Source organism: Ptiloglossa arizonensis, chromosome 5 (genome assembly GCF_051014685.1).
Source record: "Ptiloglossa arizonensis isolate GNS036 chromosome 5, iyPtiAriz1_principal, whole genome shotgun sequence".
Taxonomy (NCBI): Eukaryota; Metazoa; Arthropoda; class Insecta; order Hymenoptera; family Colletidae; genus Ptiloglossa; species Ptiloglossa arizonensis.
In genome coordinates, this window is record NC_135052.1 from 1399447 (window position 1) to 1418575 (window position 19129).

The window sequence follows — 19129 nt, forward strand, 5'->3', positions numbered from 1 at the left end:
GAAGAAGAAGAAGAATAAAAGGAAGAAGAAGTATAATAAGAAGAAAGAACGAAAAAGCGATCGTCGGGTCCAACTCGGCCGCGATCGAAGCATTCGATGGCAAAGAACGACGATCGAACGGTAGAAGCGATGAGAACGTCGAGAAATGAACGTAAGCATTGGCGAAGCGCGAGTATTCTTGCCGCTTTGGAGTTCTTACCCTTGCGAGGACTCGCTACAAACGGACGAATCTATTCTGTAGTGACGATCTCCCTCGTTCTCGGACGTCCGGATCTCCTCGGAGCCGCACGGGCTCATGTAACGCATCGAGTGACGTTCAAGCTGCTTGATGATGTCGTCCAGTGTACGTATGCGTATCGGGCTGCAGGTGTCGTCCTCTTCCATGACCTCGTCGTCGTCGTCGTCCTCCTGGTTGTCGATATGATCCGGTCCGTTGATGTCCTTGCAGCAGGTGTCCGGGTAGTTGCACTCGGTCAGAGATTTGCGCAACGCCTCGTCGTCGATCAGGTTACCGCTGGCCGATGGTGTACCGGACAGCTTGCAATGGGTATTCGCGGTTCTCAGCGTCTCCATGATGTTCTCGTGGTACCCGTTCAGTTGGTCCAGTGTGCACTCCAGATCGCCCACGGTCCCACTCGCTGTACTCAGGGATAAACGTGGGGGATTCCCGGTTAACGTTCAAGCGTCGTGACAATCACACCGCCGAGTAAACAACGCATATCGTGCACGAAGGTTGGGTGCGGAAGAGCTCGAGAATTTTTACTCGATCGTTCACTTTCTCTAACTTTGGTTCGTACTGTGTAACGAAACGAATGTTTTCATCGTTAACAATATTTGTACTGTCACGTAAAAATGGTAGCACATAGCACAACTCGTTTACAAAATTGACCGTTCCAGGGTGTCTCTGGGTGGTCAGATCGGATTCCCTAGGTCCCTAATTGAAAGGAGTGGGAGTAGGTTGTACGGTGGAGACTGTCCCCGCATTAGAGCGGGGAAGCTCACGCTCTGTCGCGTGTACGAAATTATTATATTCGTAATAGGGCTAAATTTCTGAATGTACAGAAAATACACAACGAAATACTAATTCAATTATTGATTTTGTTAATGTAATTTTAATAATTTATTTCTCTTTTTATATATGATACGTAATAATAATTGTTACTTACACGAATATATAAGAAAAAGGATAATTCAATTATCAACTTTATTCGCGTAATTTTGGTAATTTATTTCTCTTTTTATGAATGATATTTAATAATAATTGTTACTTAGACATAATAATATATAAGAAAATATATTATTTATAAATAATAGGACTTTTTATATACTTCTTGTATACTGGAGCACGAGTTTCCCCACACCAATGTCTTTAACACACCTCCCCATCGTGTTACATTCTCTCACTTCTCCTAGTTAACGATTTAGGGGCACCCTGTAGAGACTTAATATCGGTATTATAACAGCAAAGCTATTAGATTGTTCGGAAAGTCATTTTGTTTGCCAAAATAGAGAATATATAATTTAATAAAATGTTTATACACTTTAAAAAATCGTGTTTCATTTTCACAAAAAAAAAAAAAAAAAAAACGAAATGACTTTCGGAACAACCCAATATATTGTCGATATACAGTATGGACCGGAATTCGTATTACAATCGAGCATGGAGTGATTCTACGTGAAGAAATATGAAAAATATTTGGTATAATATTTTTTCATTCGGGGCTTCGTTTGGACAAAATTGATTTTAAAGTTTGTTCAACTTTGTAAACGAGTTGTGGTGTATGCTACCGTGGTTGTATCTCTCTGAGACGGTACAAATATTGACAATGATGAAAACATTCGTTTTATTACATAGTTCGGTTTACGGTGGAAGATACAGTTTATCAAACTGTGTAATAAGTCATTCTTATCTATCTCATGTTGTTAAGTCATCGCCAACAAGTGTCAGCAACGAGAAGGATGTTTTCAATACTTGTATTAGCGTACTGTATCGTATTATTGCAATAGAAAGTAATAATATACAAAAGTTAATTATCAGTAGAAACGCTTTGTAGTCATTTAAACACGTGATAAACAATATTTGTAAACACTATCTCGCACGGAGATAATCGCGGTAGAAGAATAAACGACGACTAAATCGTTTGCAAACATGAACAAACTTTAAAGTCGATTTTCTCGAAAATAGAGCTCCGGATAAAAAAGTCTTATACAAAAATTTTCTTCCTTTTTTTGTCACGTAGAATCTCTTCCCGTTCAGTCGTACTACGAATTGCCACTCACTCTCGTAATACTGAAATCATCACCGAAATACCGATATCGCTGGTTCGGTCATTTACGATTCAGAGTTTCACTAATTGTAAGATGAAAGCAAAAAGTGAAAAATTAATTTTTCGTCAATAATATCTTTGGAACACATTGTTAACATTACGTTATAATTTACCGTCACGTCGTGCTGTTAAAGCCTGAGTCCAACCGGACTCGTAATTTGACCTTGTACAAATATTTCGAATAAAAATTCTATCACTTTATCGTTTCGGTTTCTCAATTTCCAAGACCAGGCGTGGTATGGCGAGGTTTAAGTGACTCAACCCCCACCAAACTCGAAGACTCTCCCTCCACTCGATGTAGGAGGAGTTCCGACCAATCGCCGCTCCGTACTCGCAGACGTCACGGTTCATCTAACCGGGGTTCGTCGTAGACTCGAGCTCCTTGCACCTTACCTTCATGGGGCTTTTGTGAGATCGTCTCTGCCCACATGTGTGTATATATATTTTTTGTTAATTATCTTTGTGTACGACTAGCAGTCATTAGAATACCGTAACAACCGTGTTTCTTTAAAATTCCCTTCTCAGGCTTTGACAGATGGTTTGGTTGGAGATCAATGAAAGAGACAACCTCCTCTGTGCCCGTACCTCCGTCGTCCTCGCTAATCCCGTGCCTCTTCAGCTGCGATTTGTGCTCCCTGAAAATGGCCACGTAAAAGAACAGTTTTCATCGCGTGTCGTACAACGACGATATTTCGCGATCATTGTATATAACCGTTCGACGTTCACGGTGTGTTCACGAACGAACTCGGAGTGTCTCGTGATCTTATGGGAGGGCACAGAGGATGGAAATAAACCCGATCGTCCGATCAAACGGTATCCTGTGCACGCGCGTTCTCTTTTCTTTTCGCGTCATCTTTATCGATTCATCTCACGAGTCGCACCTGTGAACGTCGAGACTCGTAAACAGTGAACGCATCATTTGTCTCCGCGTTTCCCGCTCCGGGCTCTGTGCAGGCACTCGTTTTCGTCGTAAGGCGTCCCTTTAGATCGGTGTGGCCGACGTGGTGACGTGATAACGTCGGCGGTTCGCGGCTTCGTCTTCAACGAGCTACCAATTAAAAACGCGACGCGAACACGAACGCGGGAATCGTTCGAGAGGTCTCATCCTCGAGAGTCTTTTTCGTCCGATTGAAACCGCACGCGTGTTCCGGAGCAAGTCCCGCCCGTGTTACTCTCCCCTTCTTCGGTCGCGTTTAACGATTCACCGAGTGCAACTGTAGCGAGCTAGGTCGTTCCGCATCGAATCGATCACACTTTGCACTTTTTACTCGAGATAGAAATACCATGGTGGTCCAAGAGGAAATACGAAGGTCGAAACGATCGTTTCCCCATCCGTGGTTTCGAATTTGTTTAAAAGATGAAAACAGTTCGCGAGATCGGCCCATTTCCACGCTAGACGAAGACCGTCGTTTGTCAAGTACGCACGTTTCGAGCGTACTGCTCTAGACTTTTTCGAAATTTCTATTCTTTCATTTCATATTTGTATTTTTATCGATTGGAACGAAAAGCACGTTTCTCGTGCTCGAGTATCGCAGCCCGAAACGTTTTATCGTCGTATTAATCGATGGTAAAGAAAAACCTTCGCGGTGAATTAATTTTACCATTTAGTTTTTCATAATCGTAGTGTCGCGAATCGTGCGCGTGAAGTGAACCAAGTGGTACATTCAAGTAGAATTTTCAGCGACAAGTAAGAAATCGATCGGGTGGTTTTGTTTTTTGTTAACTAGAATATTTAGAAAATGTGAACAGTAACGGGTTTGTTTTTCTTTCGTTTTCGTTCGAAATGGTCGGTTTTTAGAGATAAATTTCCATTTTGAGTCGAAAGTTACATCGGTCTTCGAATACGGAAATTGTAAAAAAATTCTTGTTTTGGAAATTTTTGAAATTTCGCACAATTTCACGAATTCGAAGAAATAAATTTTTTTTGAAGAAATTCGAAACCAGGAAACGGATCACCGAAGCGCTCTGTATTTTTACGTAGAATGTTTCGTATACTGACCCTCGTTTAATCGTCGCTGAACAGGTCCCGAAGACTTTTCTAATCTTGAACCGAGGTCAAGTCTCGCATGTACTGCGAGCAGCTACAAAGATTGCCCCCGAGGAATACACACGACGCGAAAGAAATTCGTCTTTGCGTTTTTAAATTGTGCTTCCATAATAACGACGTCAATAGTCGTAAGTTCACGCGATAAGAACTTCCGATCAATGATACGAGAATCATTTCCAGAAATTCTGATTTCGATAATTCAATTTAAATTCAGAGGCATTCTTTCCAGTTCTTCGGTATACACCATAGATTAAAATTCGTGGTACGAATAAGATCAGGGGAGTTTCTATGCCTCGAAATAAAACGAAAATATAGAATAACGAAATTTCATTGGAGGCTTCGTTTTCGAGCAAAATCTATTTGAAAATTAGTACAACTAACCGATGTCATTCAAAGTGACATTCGTATACCTTAAGAATGCATTAATAGGTAAGTATTCATAGTAAAGAGTGTATTTTGTACAAAAACAATCATAGTAGCCGTCTACAGTGAAATCCGTGTCACCATTCATCCGTTAGATGCACTGAACTGATTTTCAAGTGCATTTATCTCGAAAGCGAAGCATCTGACGCAAATATTGTTATTCTTTATTTTCGATTCATTCGAACCATAGAATCTTCTCGATCCTATTTATGCTATGAATTTTAATCCATGGTGTATGTACGTAGATTCCGATGCGGAGACCGAACGAAGATGCACCGAGTGCGAGAGAAATAGATCAAAAACAAGCGATTGAAACTTTAAAGCGACGCATGAAGTGAACGAAGATAAACACTGAAAGATAAACTATTCGTAGTACCCTCGTTCAACCATTACCAAAGTATTAGTAAAATTTTCTCGATGACAATAAGTCCAAGCATAAAATATTATAATATAAAAATATTATAATTACCATTCAGGATGAATCATACAGGGTAAAAGAGAAACAAAATGTCACCATTCACAAGTTCGGTTCAACAGGACCTATATTCCTTCCAGACCTATACGTTTTATCTCCACGCTGTGTTTAATCTCTCTCACTTGGGATAACGCTCATGTTGCTTTCGAGCGACAATTAAGCGGGTGTTTCCCATATTTCTATTGTATCGAAATTCTTGAGTGCAAAAAGCGATCGTTTCGAGCGGAATGGCCCCCGTTTTCAAAATCTCGCGCGCGATCCGTTTTGTTTCTCCGATCGATAAATTCGTACGGTTTGTCGCTTCGATACGGTCGTGTCCGGGGTATATAGTAACGAATGAAGAACATGCTCGGGTGCTAGGGTGCGAGTGTTCGTTGTCGCGAACGATGTTCGTTCTATCGATGGAACTCGATGATTTTTGTGCGCTGCATTCAAAAGAAAAATCATGCCAGGTGCCAGGGTGAAAAGACAAGCCAAGCAATTTCTACGCATGCACTTTACTTCTCCTCTGCTTGGATTGACCACAGCGTGTGTGTTGGAACGTGAAGTACATGTATGATGCCATTGATTCAGACTTTTCGAAATCGAGCGTGTTGCGTTCGAAACGCGCGAACAGCGATGCACACACTCGGACAAAACGAGTGCTATCTACGTATGTTCCCAACGATGTATTCGGTAACTTCTAATTACAAAGAGTGGGCATTAATGGATATTAATAATAGGGAATTCGTTGATAGATTGTTGCAACAAATAGTTTTTGTGCGTAGAGAAACGATCTGGACAAAATGATAACGCGCTTAAAATGTATAAATAGAAATTTAATACGAAACAGTGAACGTTGTTCGTAGCAGTCTGTAAAACCGTTTTTAATTTTTCTTATATTTTTCGATCTGTGCAATTTGTGCAGTCAGCAGGTTGCGTTGCACGAGAAGTTACTCCATTTTGTCGTGAATTTTTTTGTACTTTAGGTTTTTACATAATGTGTATTATGTAAAGAGAAATATTTCATGTAATAAAATATCCGGACTGTAAAGTCGCTTGAAAGCGGGGTAGGTAGCGATTTTTATCTCAAGCTCAGATGGAAATCTAAATGGAATACATCATGCGCGAATGAGCCAGTGCGAATCGATATATCAACCGTTGATAAAAAATAAACCAAAATAAAAATTCTTATATTTTTTATTGTATCTTTACGAGAGTATTATTAATGGATTGTCGAGGTTTTTTCCATAACCATGAGTCAAAACACGGTTCCATTCATACTATCTTCAATTACACATAAATGGAAACGTTTCACAAGCGGTTCGAATAACGTATAATCAAAAACAGCCTGAACGACGTCGTTTTATCACTCGAATCCGGGTTAAGGATTGTCCCTTGAATGTGGAAATTACTGTAATAGACAATTTTTGGGGAGAACCGTCAAGAGCTCTGCAAATGGGAAACAGCTTGAAGATTTACATCGACTGATACAATTCTTCGAAACAAAATGGAGTAATTTATCCTGAAATAAAACTCATCGCTCGAAGTAACAGAACAATATTCACAATATACTACTAACAATGCTTACTGTCCCGTACTAAAATTTTATTTAGTTCTTTTAAGTGTGCAATCAGTCGGTAGATTGTTTCTCTATGCAAAAAATTGCATTTGCCGCATCGATAGCGAATTACGTATTCGTCCAGGGTAATATTAAATAACGTTGAAAAATCAAATGTAACCACGCGAGTGCTCTCCGGCCCGAGTGTGTACATACATACGTATACGTGACAAACAAAACTCGGTAAAAAGTAAACACGAATATATGAACAATGAAAGGCGAAGTAAAATCTGACAACAGCTGCTGTCAGACTCTGAACCAGACTGTGTAGATGAACGAACGAATGTACGAACATCGTGCAAAGATGGGCTCATTCTACGTACAGTAGAACCTCGATAATTGCACAATCGCGCTTAAACCTCGTTCGTTACGTTTCATTGGCGGAGTCATTGAGGAAAGCAACGACCATTTTGGTTCATCTTCGATTTTAGTAATACCTTCGTAAAATGGTGGATCACGTATCCCAGTAGCTTTGTGCAAAACGTTTTGTGCAATAGCTCGATAATTTTATAGACGCAAGTAACTAATTAATAGTAATTATTTACATACCCTGTATTCTAATTTAAATAAATAAATTGGCACCAAGTAAGATAATATATATATATATATATATATATATATATATATATATATATATATAGGTGAAGTTACAACTGTTTTGTAATGTAAATAAATATAAATACTACTATCTGTATTTGCAAGTGGCCGTGCTGCGAATGACATAAGCTGAAGTTGAAATGTTCGAGATTGTCGTGAATTTGATTCTCGTACATCGAATAATTTTTCTTTTTTTTAATAGACCTCGTTCATAATCGCAACAATGATGCCGAATCGTAGTCATATTTTAATTAATACATAATTTTCGGAATATATACATTTTTCTTTCGCAAAGAGGAATTGTTTCCTTGACGTCGAGCGAGGATGCTTTATTTTTTATTTACAACACTTGTAACCTAAATACACACCACTCTGTCAGCTCTGTAATGTGTACTTTTACGAGCAGGTAAAAAATTATACAGGGTGATTCTAGAAACGGGGACAAGCTGTAGCTCTTCTCTAAGCGAAGATGCAACAAATTCATGGAGGAAAAAGGCGAATTCCCTGTGCGGGACGTGAAAGTTGAAATTGAAATTAATTGTACGAGTGTAACCCCTGCGCAACGTAAGAATGTTATAAAAAAAGGAAGGAAACGGGTAACAAAATATTCAAATGTTCGAGTGGAACTTAACCTACATCTGCTGGAACAAAGTAATATCCTAACATAAAATACGAAATACCTCGTAAGGTATTATATTTTCAATGGTCATGGTTCAACAATTTTAAATTATATAAGAAGAGAAGAATCGATTTAAATTATACGAAGGAACAAATGTATATTTATATTTGGAAAACAAGTGCAAGCAGATATTGCACTTGCATCGTTGCATCGATCAAAAAAAAGAAACGATGACTCTCGTTTCGCTTCGATGGAAAAATGCGGGAAAGAATCGATATTCGTAGCGCCAGGTGCGTTACTTTAATCTTCCTTACACCTCTAAAATTATCGAGCCGTTATACCTAATATTTTCACACATGACACCCGGGGTGCACGATGCACCATTCTTTGCGCACAGATTAAAATTGCACCTTGCGAGCCAAACGAACGATGTTGCAAACGGAAGGAGCCAGGTGATGATGATCATAGGTGGCCGGAGACGTAACAAACGGGTCTCTTTTTTTATCAGTTACCGACGTTCGTAGGTGAACGTGCGATTCACCATAGTTTCCCGCCAATTATCGAGGTTCCACGATCGAAGTAATTGCGCTAGAAACGAATCGAAAGGTGCCCACCTCGGACGTTGCACGAACTGTGAACTTTCGGCCAGATGCATCGTGCCGTTATGCGATACTAAAATTATATTCGTTCGAACCGTTTCTTTTTCGGTCCAAAATCAAAAAATCCACCGAAAGTGGTGTATTATCTCATCGGGAGAATGAAAATAGGTTGGAAAAATAGGTTAGAAACGAAAGTGCAATTTATATGTATGTCCCGGAACGAAAAGGATTCGTTTCCCGTTGTTCCTGTTTCGCATCCACGGTATACCCGATTATGTTTACAGAGTAATCGCTACTGTTGCATTCCTGGTCGAGTTCTCTTATAAACATTATCACGTTCGCAGCTTGACTCTCCGTTACCGTGTTCTTTATCAGAAATGTGTGTCTATGTGTGTATGTACGTGTGTATATCGGTGTGTGTATGCGCCCGTATACGTGTACGTGTGTGTTTACGCATGTGTGTTGACGCGCGCGTACGCACGCCGAAACATACTCACATCGCGGTGAATATCTTTCTTCGCGCGGATGCGGCGGTTTACTCGATGAACGGGACCGGTCCTTCGGTCGCTTCACGCGAGTAATAACGAGGCAGGACAGCGTGGACGTTATATCGAGGGTGAAACGAACAAACAAAAACAAACGAAAAAACAAAAAAAAAACAAAAAAATTCTCATCTACAAAAACGTGGTTCCTCAGAGTGTACACTAACCTTCCCACATAGGAAAACGTGGCTCTCCAGAGTGTACACCCCCACCCCCCATCACCCCTAAAATTCTCACGTTAGACAACCAATGATTAGTCTCGAATCGCAAAAGTTCGCTTTCACGGTTTACTCGCCGACCTGCTTCGTTGGCACATGGTTTTGTGTTTCGAGTCTTTAGATCATCGATCAACTATGGTGACATAACGGCGAGACACATGAGACTTACTTGGGTCTTGGCCCGTCTGCGATGACGACGCTATTCGAGGGTCGAAACAGCACGCGCTGGGGCTCACTGCGGCTAGAAATGTACTAATATAGGCATGCCGCGGGTATTTCACGTTCGTTCGACCCTTTGCGGTCGGTCCGTTTCGAGTTTTTTCTCTCGTCGAGAACGCGATAACGAGGGTCACTCGATATTTATCGCGATCACCGTCGGTACGAATTGTCGTGGTTTCGCGATGAGCATCGGCGCGTCCAAGCCGGTACACGCCGACCGCAAAGGGTTAAAGCTGCCTAGGAAACCGCGAGCGTCGGACGGTGTCGGGTGTTCCCCGCTTTCGAGCGAGAAACGATGGCGCGCGGGCTCTCCCCGTTTCGTACGACGTATATCGTGTGTCTCCGTTCTCCGTCGTTCGTGTCACGTCCCCCCCTCCCCCCCTTTGATCTCGCTCGAGTCAGCGCGAAATGTGAGAAAAAACGAGGAAGTTACTTGCAAGCTCCAGAATTTACACGGCGATCGTACCTTGGGCGTATGTGTGTGTATATAATGTGTGTGAGTATGTATATATATATGTGTGTGTGTGTGTATATTTATATATTTTTCATGTGTATATATATGTGTGTGTGTGTGTATATATATCTACATATATATATAAAAGAGACATTTTACCGTAGAAATATGTGTATATAAATGTGTGTGTATTTATGTAATATATGTGTACGTGTATGTATATGAGTATATGTATATACATGTATGTATGTGTGTATTACATAACGTCTGCCTTCGAAGTCATTTCTATGATAAAATGTCTCTTTCGCTAGGAACGCGGGTCTCTCTCCCCAATCTAAATTTCGCGTCAGATTTTCTCGATATCGAAGGAACGCTCTCTCGCGAGACAAGTGGATACACGTCGAGCGAGATTCCGTGAGAATTTCATCGAACGACGGAGAAGACTATTCGTCCAGAACGTCGCGAGCGCGCGAAACATCGAAACACCTACGGTGGGACTTGGAGGGAATGTCCCGAAATCGGTATACGAATTGTCACGCGAATATGTAGTGATCCCCGCTCAATTGTCACTGAATAAGATTTGCTCGTTTGCACTTGTGTCCAGTGGACGGGTACAGTGGTTCCGGATTAGGTGCGAGAAATCGAGAACGGAGATTACAGTGGATTCAAAGCTTTGGTTGGATGAACGATTGACCGGTTGATCCGAAAGTGTAAACCGTAATACGGAGTACAGCACTTGGAAATTTATTGCGATAGAAAAGAAGATTAACCGAGAGAAGCAGTATGTGTATATTTAAATAATGACCAATATAATAGAAAGCACATTTACTCGAACGAAAGTGAAGCATCGTGGAATGTATCGAGCGTCGTCGTCGCGTCAAAGCGATGCCACGCGCGTATCGGTGTGATATATATCTCGGTGTATCTTCGTAAGAGTATTATCGTTAGTTCGACGAGATTCTCACGATGAGAACGAGCCCAAACACGACCATAATCGGACGACTTTTACCTGTACGTTGTGTGAATGATTTTCGAAAAACTTTTTTGAAAAAATTTCATGTATTTGAAAATAGTCCGAACATAATCGTGTTTGGGCTTGTTTTCAACGGGACAACCTCAGCGATTTATTGATAATATTCTTACGAAGATACAACGTTAAATATGAAAATTTTAATTTTCATTTATTTTTCGTTATCTCATTCCTCCTCCTTGAGTTGTTGACCGTTAAGGAAACATAAAAAGAGGTGAGAATGGTTCTTTCGTATATATTCGGGTACTATTGAACTAATAGTTATGAGCCGTGGCTTATGTCTACAATACTGGTGGAGTCTAATGTAAAATTTCTAATTTTCACTGATGGATGAAATTTGATTTCTCGTACCGATCGCTTTCACCTGAAACTGTCGATCACAAGAATCGAAGTATTTTTAAGCGGGTGACAATTAAGCGGGAATTGCTGTACTAGCGCATAGAGGAATAATTCTATGAGAAAAAATAGAGCAAAAATGTAGAATACAATTTGTGTTTGCACGACTTCGTTCCGGAGAAAATCAATTTTGAAGATAGTCTTGCAATTGAGTACGTCTTGGTTAATACGTTTGATCATTGCTCGTTGTTTTTACTCGTCTTTCTGCTCATAAACATCGACGGTTCACGGTACGTGGTATTATTTGCTTCGACAGATTACAGATTTGATCAGTAATTGATTATTATGCAATTTAAGTAACGATAATAAACTCCAATCAATTGATCAGTGCTGTGATTAATCGGTAATTATAAATATAATTTATTATCTGTAACCATAAATCAATAGTTGGTAATGATTCGATGAGAGAGTATTTTAGCGTTTATTTGAATCAGCAATGCATGTACACGATAATAATATAAGCTTTACCGAAATCAGGTAGATTGGAATGTTCAAAACGAGAATCGTGCTAAAAGCAAATTACGTTTCCGTAGATATTCGTTTTATAATTCATTGGTTTACACTTCATGATTAATTCATTTGTATATTTAGTTACTTGATAAATATTTATATTGTCTAAATTATGCGCGATGATTATATTCGCTTTGATTATTTGCGTTATTCATCGATCATGATTATTGATTATATATTCTGTACGTATAATTATTAATCATTGACTTGATTATACGGTATACGTAATTGTTAATTATTAGTCCGGTTAAATTTTGTTCAACGCACATTGGTTCTAATTAGAACTTAACAAGATCGATGAAAGACATATAATATCGTTGTTGATGCTTTTATCTGTCAACATAAGTAGAAATAACGAGTAACGGGTAGACACGTCTGTCAAGTTGTATTCACTCGCGTGCGTGTTCTCGAAATTGATTTTCTCGAAAACGAAACCTCGGATAAAAGAAATTTTATTTCACATTTTTCGTTTACTCCTTCCCCAAGAATCGTCCCCTCTTCGATAGTACTACGTTTTACGTGAACATTCTCTATCATCGATAGAGACTTTTACGCTCCATCTTTCCGATAAATAAACAAAAAATACGTCAATCATTTCACGTTATGTTACAATATTGTTTCAAGTTAACAATGATGAAAGAATTGTGTTTGCATGCTGTATACGGTTGATTCAATATCGAGAAAGAGATAGAGAATAATTCTCTCGTCGCAAAAATATTCGGACAGTTTCCAAATGAATACTCTAAAACGATATCTTCCAGACGAATGAATTAATTGAATAAAATTTAATCAGTTCATTTAATTTAAACAAAGATTGATTAAAATAATTGATTGCGAGAAATATGATTAAATTCTCCGAACATTAAAAGTAATCGATCCGATTGCATCAATCGATGCTTTCGTAAACAGATGTAATATTACGTCAAGAACACCCGACTGTATAGCTTTTAAAGTGATATAATTACGTCATATTACGTGATAAAATGATTAATTACGTCAGTTATTGTTTGTAAACAGACATAATATCGCGTTCATGAAGTCAGAGCCAATCAGCTGTGACTTACAAAGTGACGTAATGCTACGTCATTGGAAATCGACTATTGCTTACGAAAAGACGTAATGTTACGTCAGCTGTTGTGAACGTGTACCACTAACTTTGACCCACGGTGTATACATATGCAATTAGGTACACGCGTACCGGATCGATTTTCAAATGCACTTGTCTCGAAACCGAATCCTTCGATGTAATTTCGTTAATTTATATTTTCGTCTTAGTTCGACCCATAAAATTTCCTCGAAACCCATTTATACTACAAATTTTCGTTCACGGTGTATATACATGCAATTAGGTGCACGCGAATCGAATCGATTTTCAAACGCACTTGTCTCGAAACCGAATCCACCGACGCGATTTCGTTATTCTACATTTTCGTCTCGTTTCGAACCACGGAATCACCGTGATCCCGTTGGTGCTATAAATTACGTCCGACGGTGTACGTTACCAAAAATAAATCGTGTGTATCCGAATATTTTTGCGTGTCCCCGTATTCGATGCTTCGAGTCGCGATCGCGCAACGAGTACTCTGTGCTTCTCGATAATCTCCATTAATAAGATATCCCATCGCTATTGCTCATCTAGACGGGAGACGCAGCCGCGAGTCGGGATCGTCGAATGACTTTCTTTTTTTGTTGAATGTCGAATGAATGCCGTGTGACGTGAATTCGTGTGACGCAAAAACCTTAATGGAAAAACCAATAGATAAGTAGAAGCGAGATGTGTCTTTGGCGATCGTTGATGGATCCTTTTCAACACTAGTTGCAGGGGTCTTCCCTAGTATGTCTCTTAAAAGCGTATAAGTATGTATCTCAAGACCTATATCATCATTATCATCATCATCATCATCATCGTCATCGTCATCGTCATCATCATCAATGTTGTTATTATGATTTTTTTTTCCCGGTTTGTATTCTTTCGTCATCTCCAAACTTTCGCACGTGGGTGTATTACAAAGACAACCATTACGCGGCGATACGTACATACGGTCGGTTGAAACGGTGTAAACCCCGGGTAGGGTTCGAAAGACTGGGTTCGCCGGGCTCGCGTGTCGTGCTCATCGATCGACGTTGCAACCTCTCTCTCTCTCTCTCTCTCTCTCTCTCTCTCTCTCTCTCTCTCTCTCTCTCTCTCTCTCTCGTCTCGTCTCGTGTGCAAGCGTACGTCGAAAGTTTGGACCGCGAGCTTTCAAGCTAACGACGCGAGAATGTCTCTAAATTGTTGGACAGATCTAATTAACGCGGCCGGGGGAATGTTGCCTAAAGTGTGTCTAGTTCTGATGTCGATCGCTCGTTAAGCAAACGATGTATGCATGAATCGTCGTACCTGTAAGTAGGCATTCTGTCGAAATTGAGAATCTTGCTGTTCACGTTGTCCAGTACCGCATGCTCAGGATGATGGTTCTTCGATTCGCTGCTGGAACTCTTCTGCGGGATCTTCTTCTCGTACGGTTGATCGGACTTCTGGACGGTGCTCTTCCTTCTGCGAGAAATTCGCTCGTTACGAGAGTGCTGGCACCGCGAGAATGGCAACCGGTAAACATCGTTTAAAAAGCACGTGCATACTACGGGAGCGAGTGAGAACTTCCATAACAGAGACCTTTGTTCTTTTCGTTAGAGAGAAGAGAAAAAAAAGAAAAAAAAAACGGATTCGTCGACAGCGCGCGTTGCTCGAGATCATTAAAACGGGTAATTGGTGTCCCCCTTGTGTGGACAAGAGGGAGACGTTACGCCAATGGGAGACCGCGTACATGTCCACGCGTGCTGTCCACGAGTAGCCACGAAAGTATAATCGGCGAAACGTGCGTGAGCGATGCTCTCTGCGGTAAGAGTGCACGATGTGTTCGGTTCGTGGATTGTTCTTTTTACCGCGGAGGTGCATTGTCCACCTGGCCAATGGAGTATCCGGGAGAATCTCGTTGGAGAGTGTCTCGCTCGAGAGATTCGTTTCGATCGAACACACCGTGCGTGGTGTTCGTTTCTTTCTTTTTTTTTTTTCTTTCTTTTGCTTTCTTCTCGTACAAATCGGTTGCATCGAATCGGTCGGTTCTAGCGAAGCTTGGCGTGTCTACGGGTGAGGGGGTTAGTAGTTTCAACGGGGAGCCGTGTCTGAGGCATGCATTAGAACAGAAACAGATAACCAGTCGAATGGTACAACCGCAACCGGCCTTACAGCCACCCGTGTGGGATCGCCCTCCGCTGCAGTACCCATCAACCGAATACTCAAAACCAAAACGATAATGTAAACAGACAATGTTTCCTCGTGGATCAAGTGAAGCTCTGCAATTACGTACAGCTTGTACAGGAAACGTCTTGTGTCTCGTTCGAGGACGAACGAGTCGGGTCCTGCCACGGTTTTGCCGAGGAGGATTTCTCGCGGCGAGAGAAATCGCGATTTCGCGCGATTCAAGGTGACATTCCATTTTTATCGATCCCCACGGAACGTGTTCCACTCGAAGAGACGACGAAGTGAGTTCAAAGGGAACCATTGTCGAGGGAGTCGGGAGATCTACCGACCCTAATTTGCGCGTGACTTCTTGCCGGCGAACACACCGCCAAGTAATATTACCCCGTGGTTAGACAAGTATTACCTCCGTAGATGGTCAGACAAGCAGTATCACAACGTTACAGTCAGACAAAGCAGTATTAGCCCGCAATATAGCCAGATAAGTAGTATTACCGTCTATGGCCAGACAAGTAGTATTGCGCGTATGGTCAGGTAAAGTGGTATCGCCCGTACATGGCCAAACAAGCAGTATCGTCATCCATACCTAGTTAAGTAGTATTACTCGTCTATTGCCAGGCAAGTAGTATCACCCACGTTTATAGCCAGACAAGTAGTGTTAGCCCGCATATATCCAGACAAAGTAGTATTACCATCTATGGTCAAACAAGTAGTATCGTCGTATATATCCAGTCAAGTAGTATTACCCGTATATGGCCAGATAAGTAGTATCATCCACGTTTATAGTCAGACAGAGTAGCATTAGTCCCATCTACAGTCAAACAAGTAGTATGACCTCGTCTATGGTCAGACAAGAAGTATGACCCCGTTTATGGTGAGACGTGGTTGTACGGTCAGACAAATAGATATAAAGAAAAGAGTTAGTAAATTATTGGCCGGACCGTCCAATAGTGTAGTTACCGATCGAGTATACGCGCGTTGAAATAAGAAAAAAGTCCTTTAAACATAGTCAAACGAACGCTTTGTTAAAAAGTTATAGCAGAAACACGAAATCGTAACGAATTTTTCGCAAGGGGGGGAATCCCGAAAGAGTGGCATCGAGCGATCCTCATCGATTGCAATGAAATTGGACAGAGTGATAGATCTACATTCAGAACAAGCGTAAGTGTAAATTTGGGTATGGACGAGCGACCAATTTTGAGAAAATTGGGTATAAAAATTTGAGAAATCCTGCAGTTAGGTATGCTCGTGCGGAGAAATGATTCGTGTCAGTGGCGTAGCGATTAGCTTGTACGATTACGGATCTCTTGTCCTGTGTTTGAGTCTAATTACGGAAATTAAACATTTTTTTTTTCAGCAAGTTCAATTATCACTAACAATACAGTCTCTTGTCGGAATAGAAGCACGTATATACAGACTAGTATATACGCGTATATACGTTTTTCCAAATTTGTGTACTTACTTTTCTCGAAATCGGTTGATCATCTACGGATAAAATTTCAGTTACGCTTATTGTAGAGGTAGATACATCACTCCCTTGAATTTTATTGGGATTGGTGGAGATCACTATGTTGATATATTGTAGCGTAATCTATTTTTACGCGCATTGTGTTCACTGTTTAACATCGTCGAAGGTAATGGATTAACTTCTATTAAACTCTTACCGTTGTTACTACTTTTCAAAACGATGACCATACTTGTCGACACAAAACCGACATCATTGAAAACTGAAGTTAGCTCCACAACTGATTGATAGTTACCACTACTAATAGAAACGACATGGATCGTGCTCAGTGATTTCAAACATTCGATAAACAAATTGCGTTTAAACACATTATACGAACACCATCGAATTATTTATACGCTGCAACTACGAGAATGTTCGTCATTTATTTGATTATATTTAAAGAACTCGTACAATTTCCCCGCAATATCATTCGTGAGAATGTCCCAGCCAATTGATCGGTCCCTTCGATCGCTTTTGTCCTCTCATCGTGTAGAACGCGCACCGATCTGTCTTTCACCGTGAAGCTACCCCGTTAAAGCGACCGCATCGCGACAGATATTTCCTCGCGGATCACCACGTGACCAAAAACGCGCGGATTCGTCCTCGTGAGACGTGAGAAACGTTTTCTTTACACCCTGCGAGCGTGCGTTCCATGGGGGTGAAGATATTCGTCCTCGATAACTGTCGAGCTATTATAACCGACGCAACGTTGTGCGTTCGGAAATTGTTTCCACGTGATTCGATCGTGATCCATAAATCGATCACCCTGCTGAAACGCAGCAACCTTTAACCGATACCATACACTTTAGATCACACTGTAGGTGAGCTGTTTGCGAGTCGCCCGTTTGTTCGGTGAGAGAAAAGAAAAAAAAAAGAAAAAAAAAAAGAACAAAATCGGTCTCTCGTTTCGTTGGATGATGGATCAGTTAACGGTCACGGAAAAACTATGTATGTGTACACTTGAAGCTTTTCTTTAATTGCAGATAGACAAGGTGATACAATAATACGGTTAATTAGCCAATTTTGCGAAAGCAATCGTACACGAATCTACGATACTCGGTCCAACAGCCAAATAATTTGCCGGCGATTACTGAAGCAGCTCGGGCGCGTGCATACATAGTCGTAGCAACGATCAGATTCGCGGCAAGTGTCGTTCGTTCAATAATGCGTTCGCGCGACCAAGTGTTCACCGTTCGGGGCGCGTGAGTGGCTGTTACGAAACACTCGAATCTCGCGTAATTACGGGGCGAGAGAGAGAAAGGGGTGGGGGCTGGGAGGCCCTCTGATTCGTTGCGACGAGTATCGTTTCGTCCCGCGAAAACGGCTTCAAGCCATTTGCACGTCGCAGCGTTCGTTGCGAAATCATTTGCGAGATCGTTGGCAGCGCAGCGTTGCAGAAGAAGAAAAAAAAAACAAAAAAAAAAAAATAAAAAGAAAGGAAAAAGAAAACAGTGGAAAAAATACGTATTTCGAGCGTTTCTTATCGGTGGTTACGCACCACCGACGAACGAGTAAACAGTGAGACAGAGAGACAAAGGAAACGAAAGTAACTGAAACGGTACGAAAAGAACAGTAAGCGAAGAGAATAAAAGACAATAACAATACGGACTCTAAAGATATACATGTAAATATATATGCACGACGTGTGATCGTAAGAGAATGGTAGGGCATACATATATATGTGCATATATATATAGATAGATAGATAGATAGATAGATAGATAGAATATATAGATAGATATACGCATACAAAAAAGTTTCTACGTGTATGTTTCTGCACACTAACCTGAGACAGAGGGAGTAGTTTTTATGTACTACGACTGACCTGTAGCATAGAGCCATCAGAGTAAATACTAGGAAAACACCCCCTACCACCGCCATGAGCACACCAACTAAAAATATAGTGTTAGAGCCGTGGTAGTTCTCTGTGACGATCAGAATGCGTCAGTTTAGTCGCATCGTTGTTGTCGTCACGGATATCAATGGTCGTCGCCGATATCCCCGTGCGCGATATCATGATCGAGTACCATTGTTTACGCAGCGCGCGGGTTTATTTTTGGTATCCGAGCGTCCCACAGCATGCAGACAGACAGAGATGCCAGTGACAGACAGAAACAGACAAGAAACAGAGAAGCCAGAATCAGCACATATACGTATACATATAGATGTAGTTTCATTGTACGGGTACACGCTATCGATCATGTACCAACGCGATACCATTCATTTATTGGACACTATCGACTCGCCGAGCGCGCGAAATGTCGTCGATGCACGTTACGTGCGCGAGTCGTTGATCCGTATCTAGATTATTTACTTTATCTCGATTAA

General features: G+C 41.0%; 1 protein-coding gene across 23 annotated transcripts in view; it reads right to left on the minus strand.

Annotated features, from left to right (window-relative positions):
• The window catches only part of Mmd (disintegrin and metalloproteinase domain-containing protein mind-meld), a 189574-nt gene that overhangs the window by 10235 nt on the left and 160210 nt on the right, over nucleotides 1-19129 (minus strand). For 12 of the 23 annotated variants that reach the window (XR_012992330.1, XR_012992329.1, XR_012992328.1 and 9 more), the window contains 5 exons: nucleotides 18588-18726; nucleotides 14437-14592; nucleotides 9617-9688; nucleotides 2817-2962; nucleotides 200-638 (listed from right to left, as the gene is read on the minus strand). Coding sequence is in view for 19 of the 23 variants with exons in the window: in XM_076313263.1 (XP_076169378.1) it covers nucleotides 200-638; nucleotides 2817-2962; nucleotides 9617-9688; nucleotides 14437-14592; nucleotides 18588-18726 (952 nt within the window). In the remaining 4 variants the exon portion in view is untranslated. The remainder of the gene's footprint in view (nucleotides 1-199; nucleotides 639-2816; nucleotides 2963-9616; nucleotides 9689-14436; nucleotides 14593-18587; nucleotides 18727-19129) is intronic. The other 11 variants (XM_076313257.1, XM_076313251.1, XM_076313261.1 and 8 more) reach the window with 11 other exon arrangements.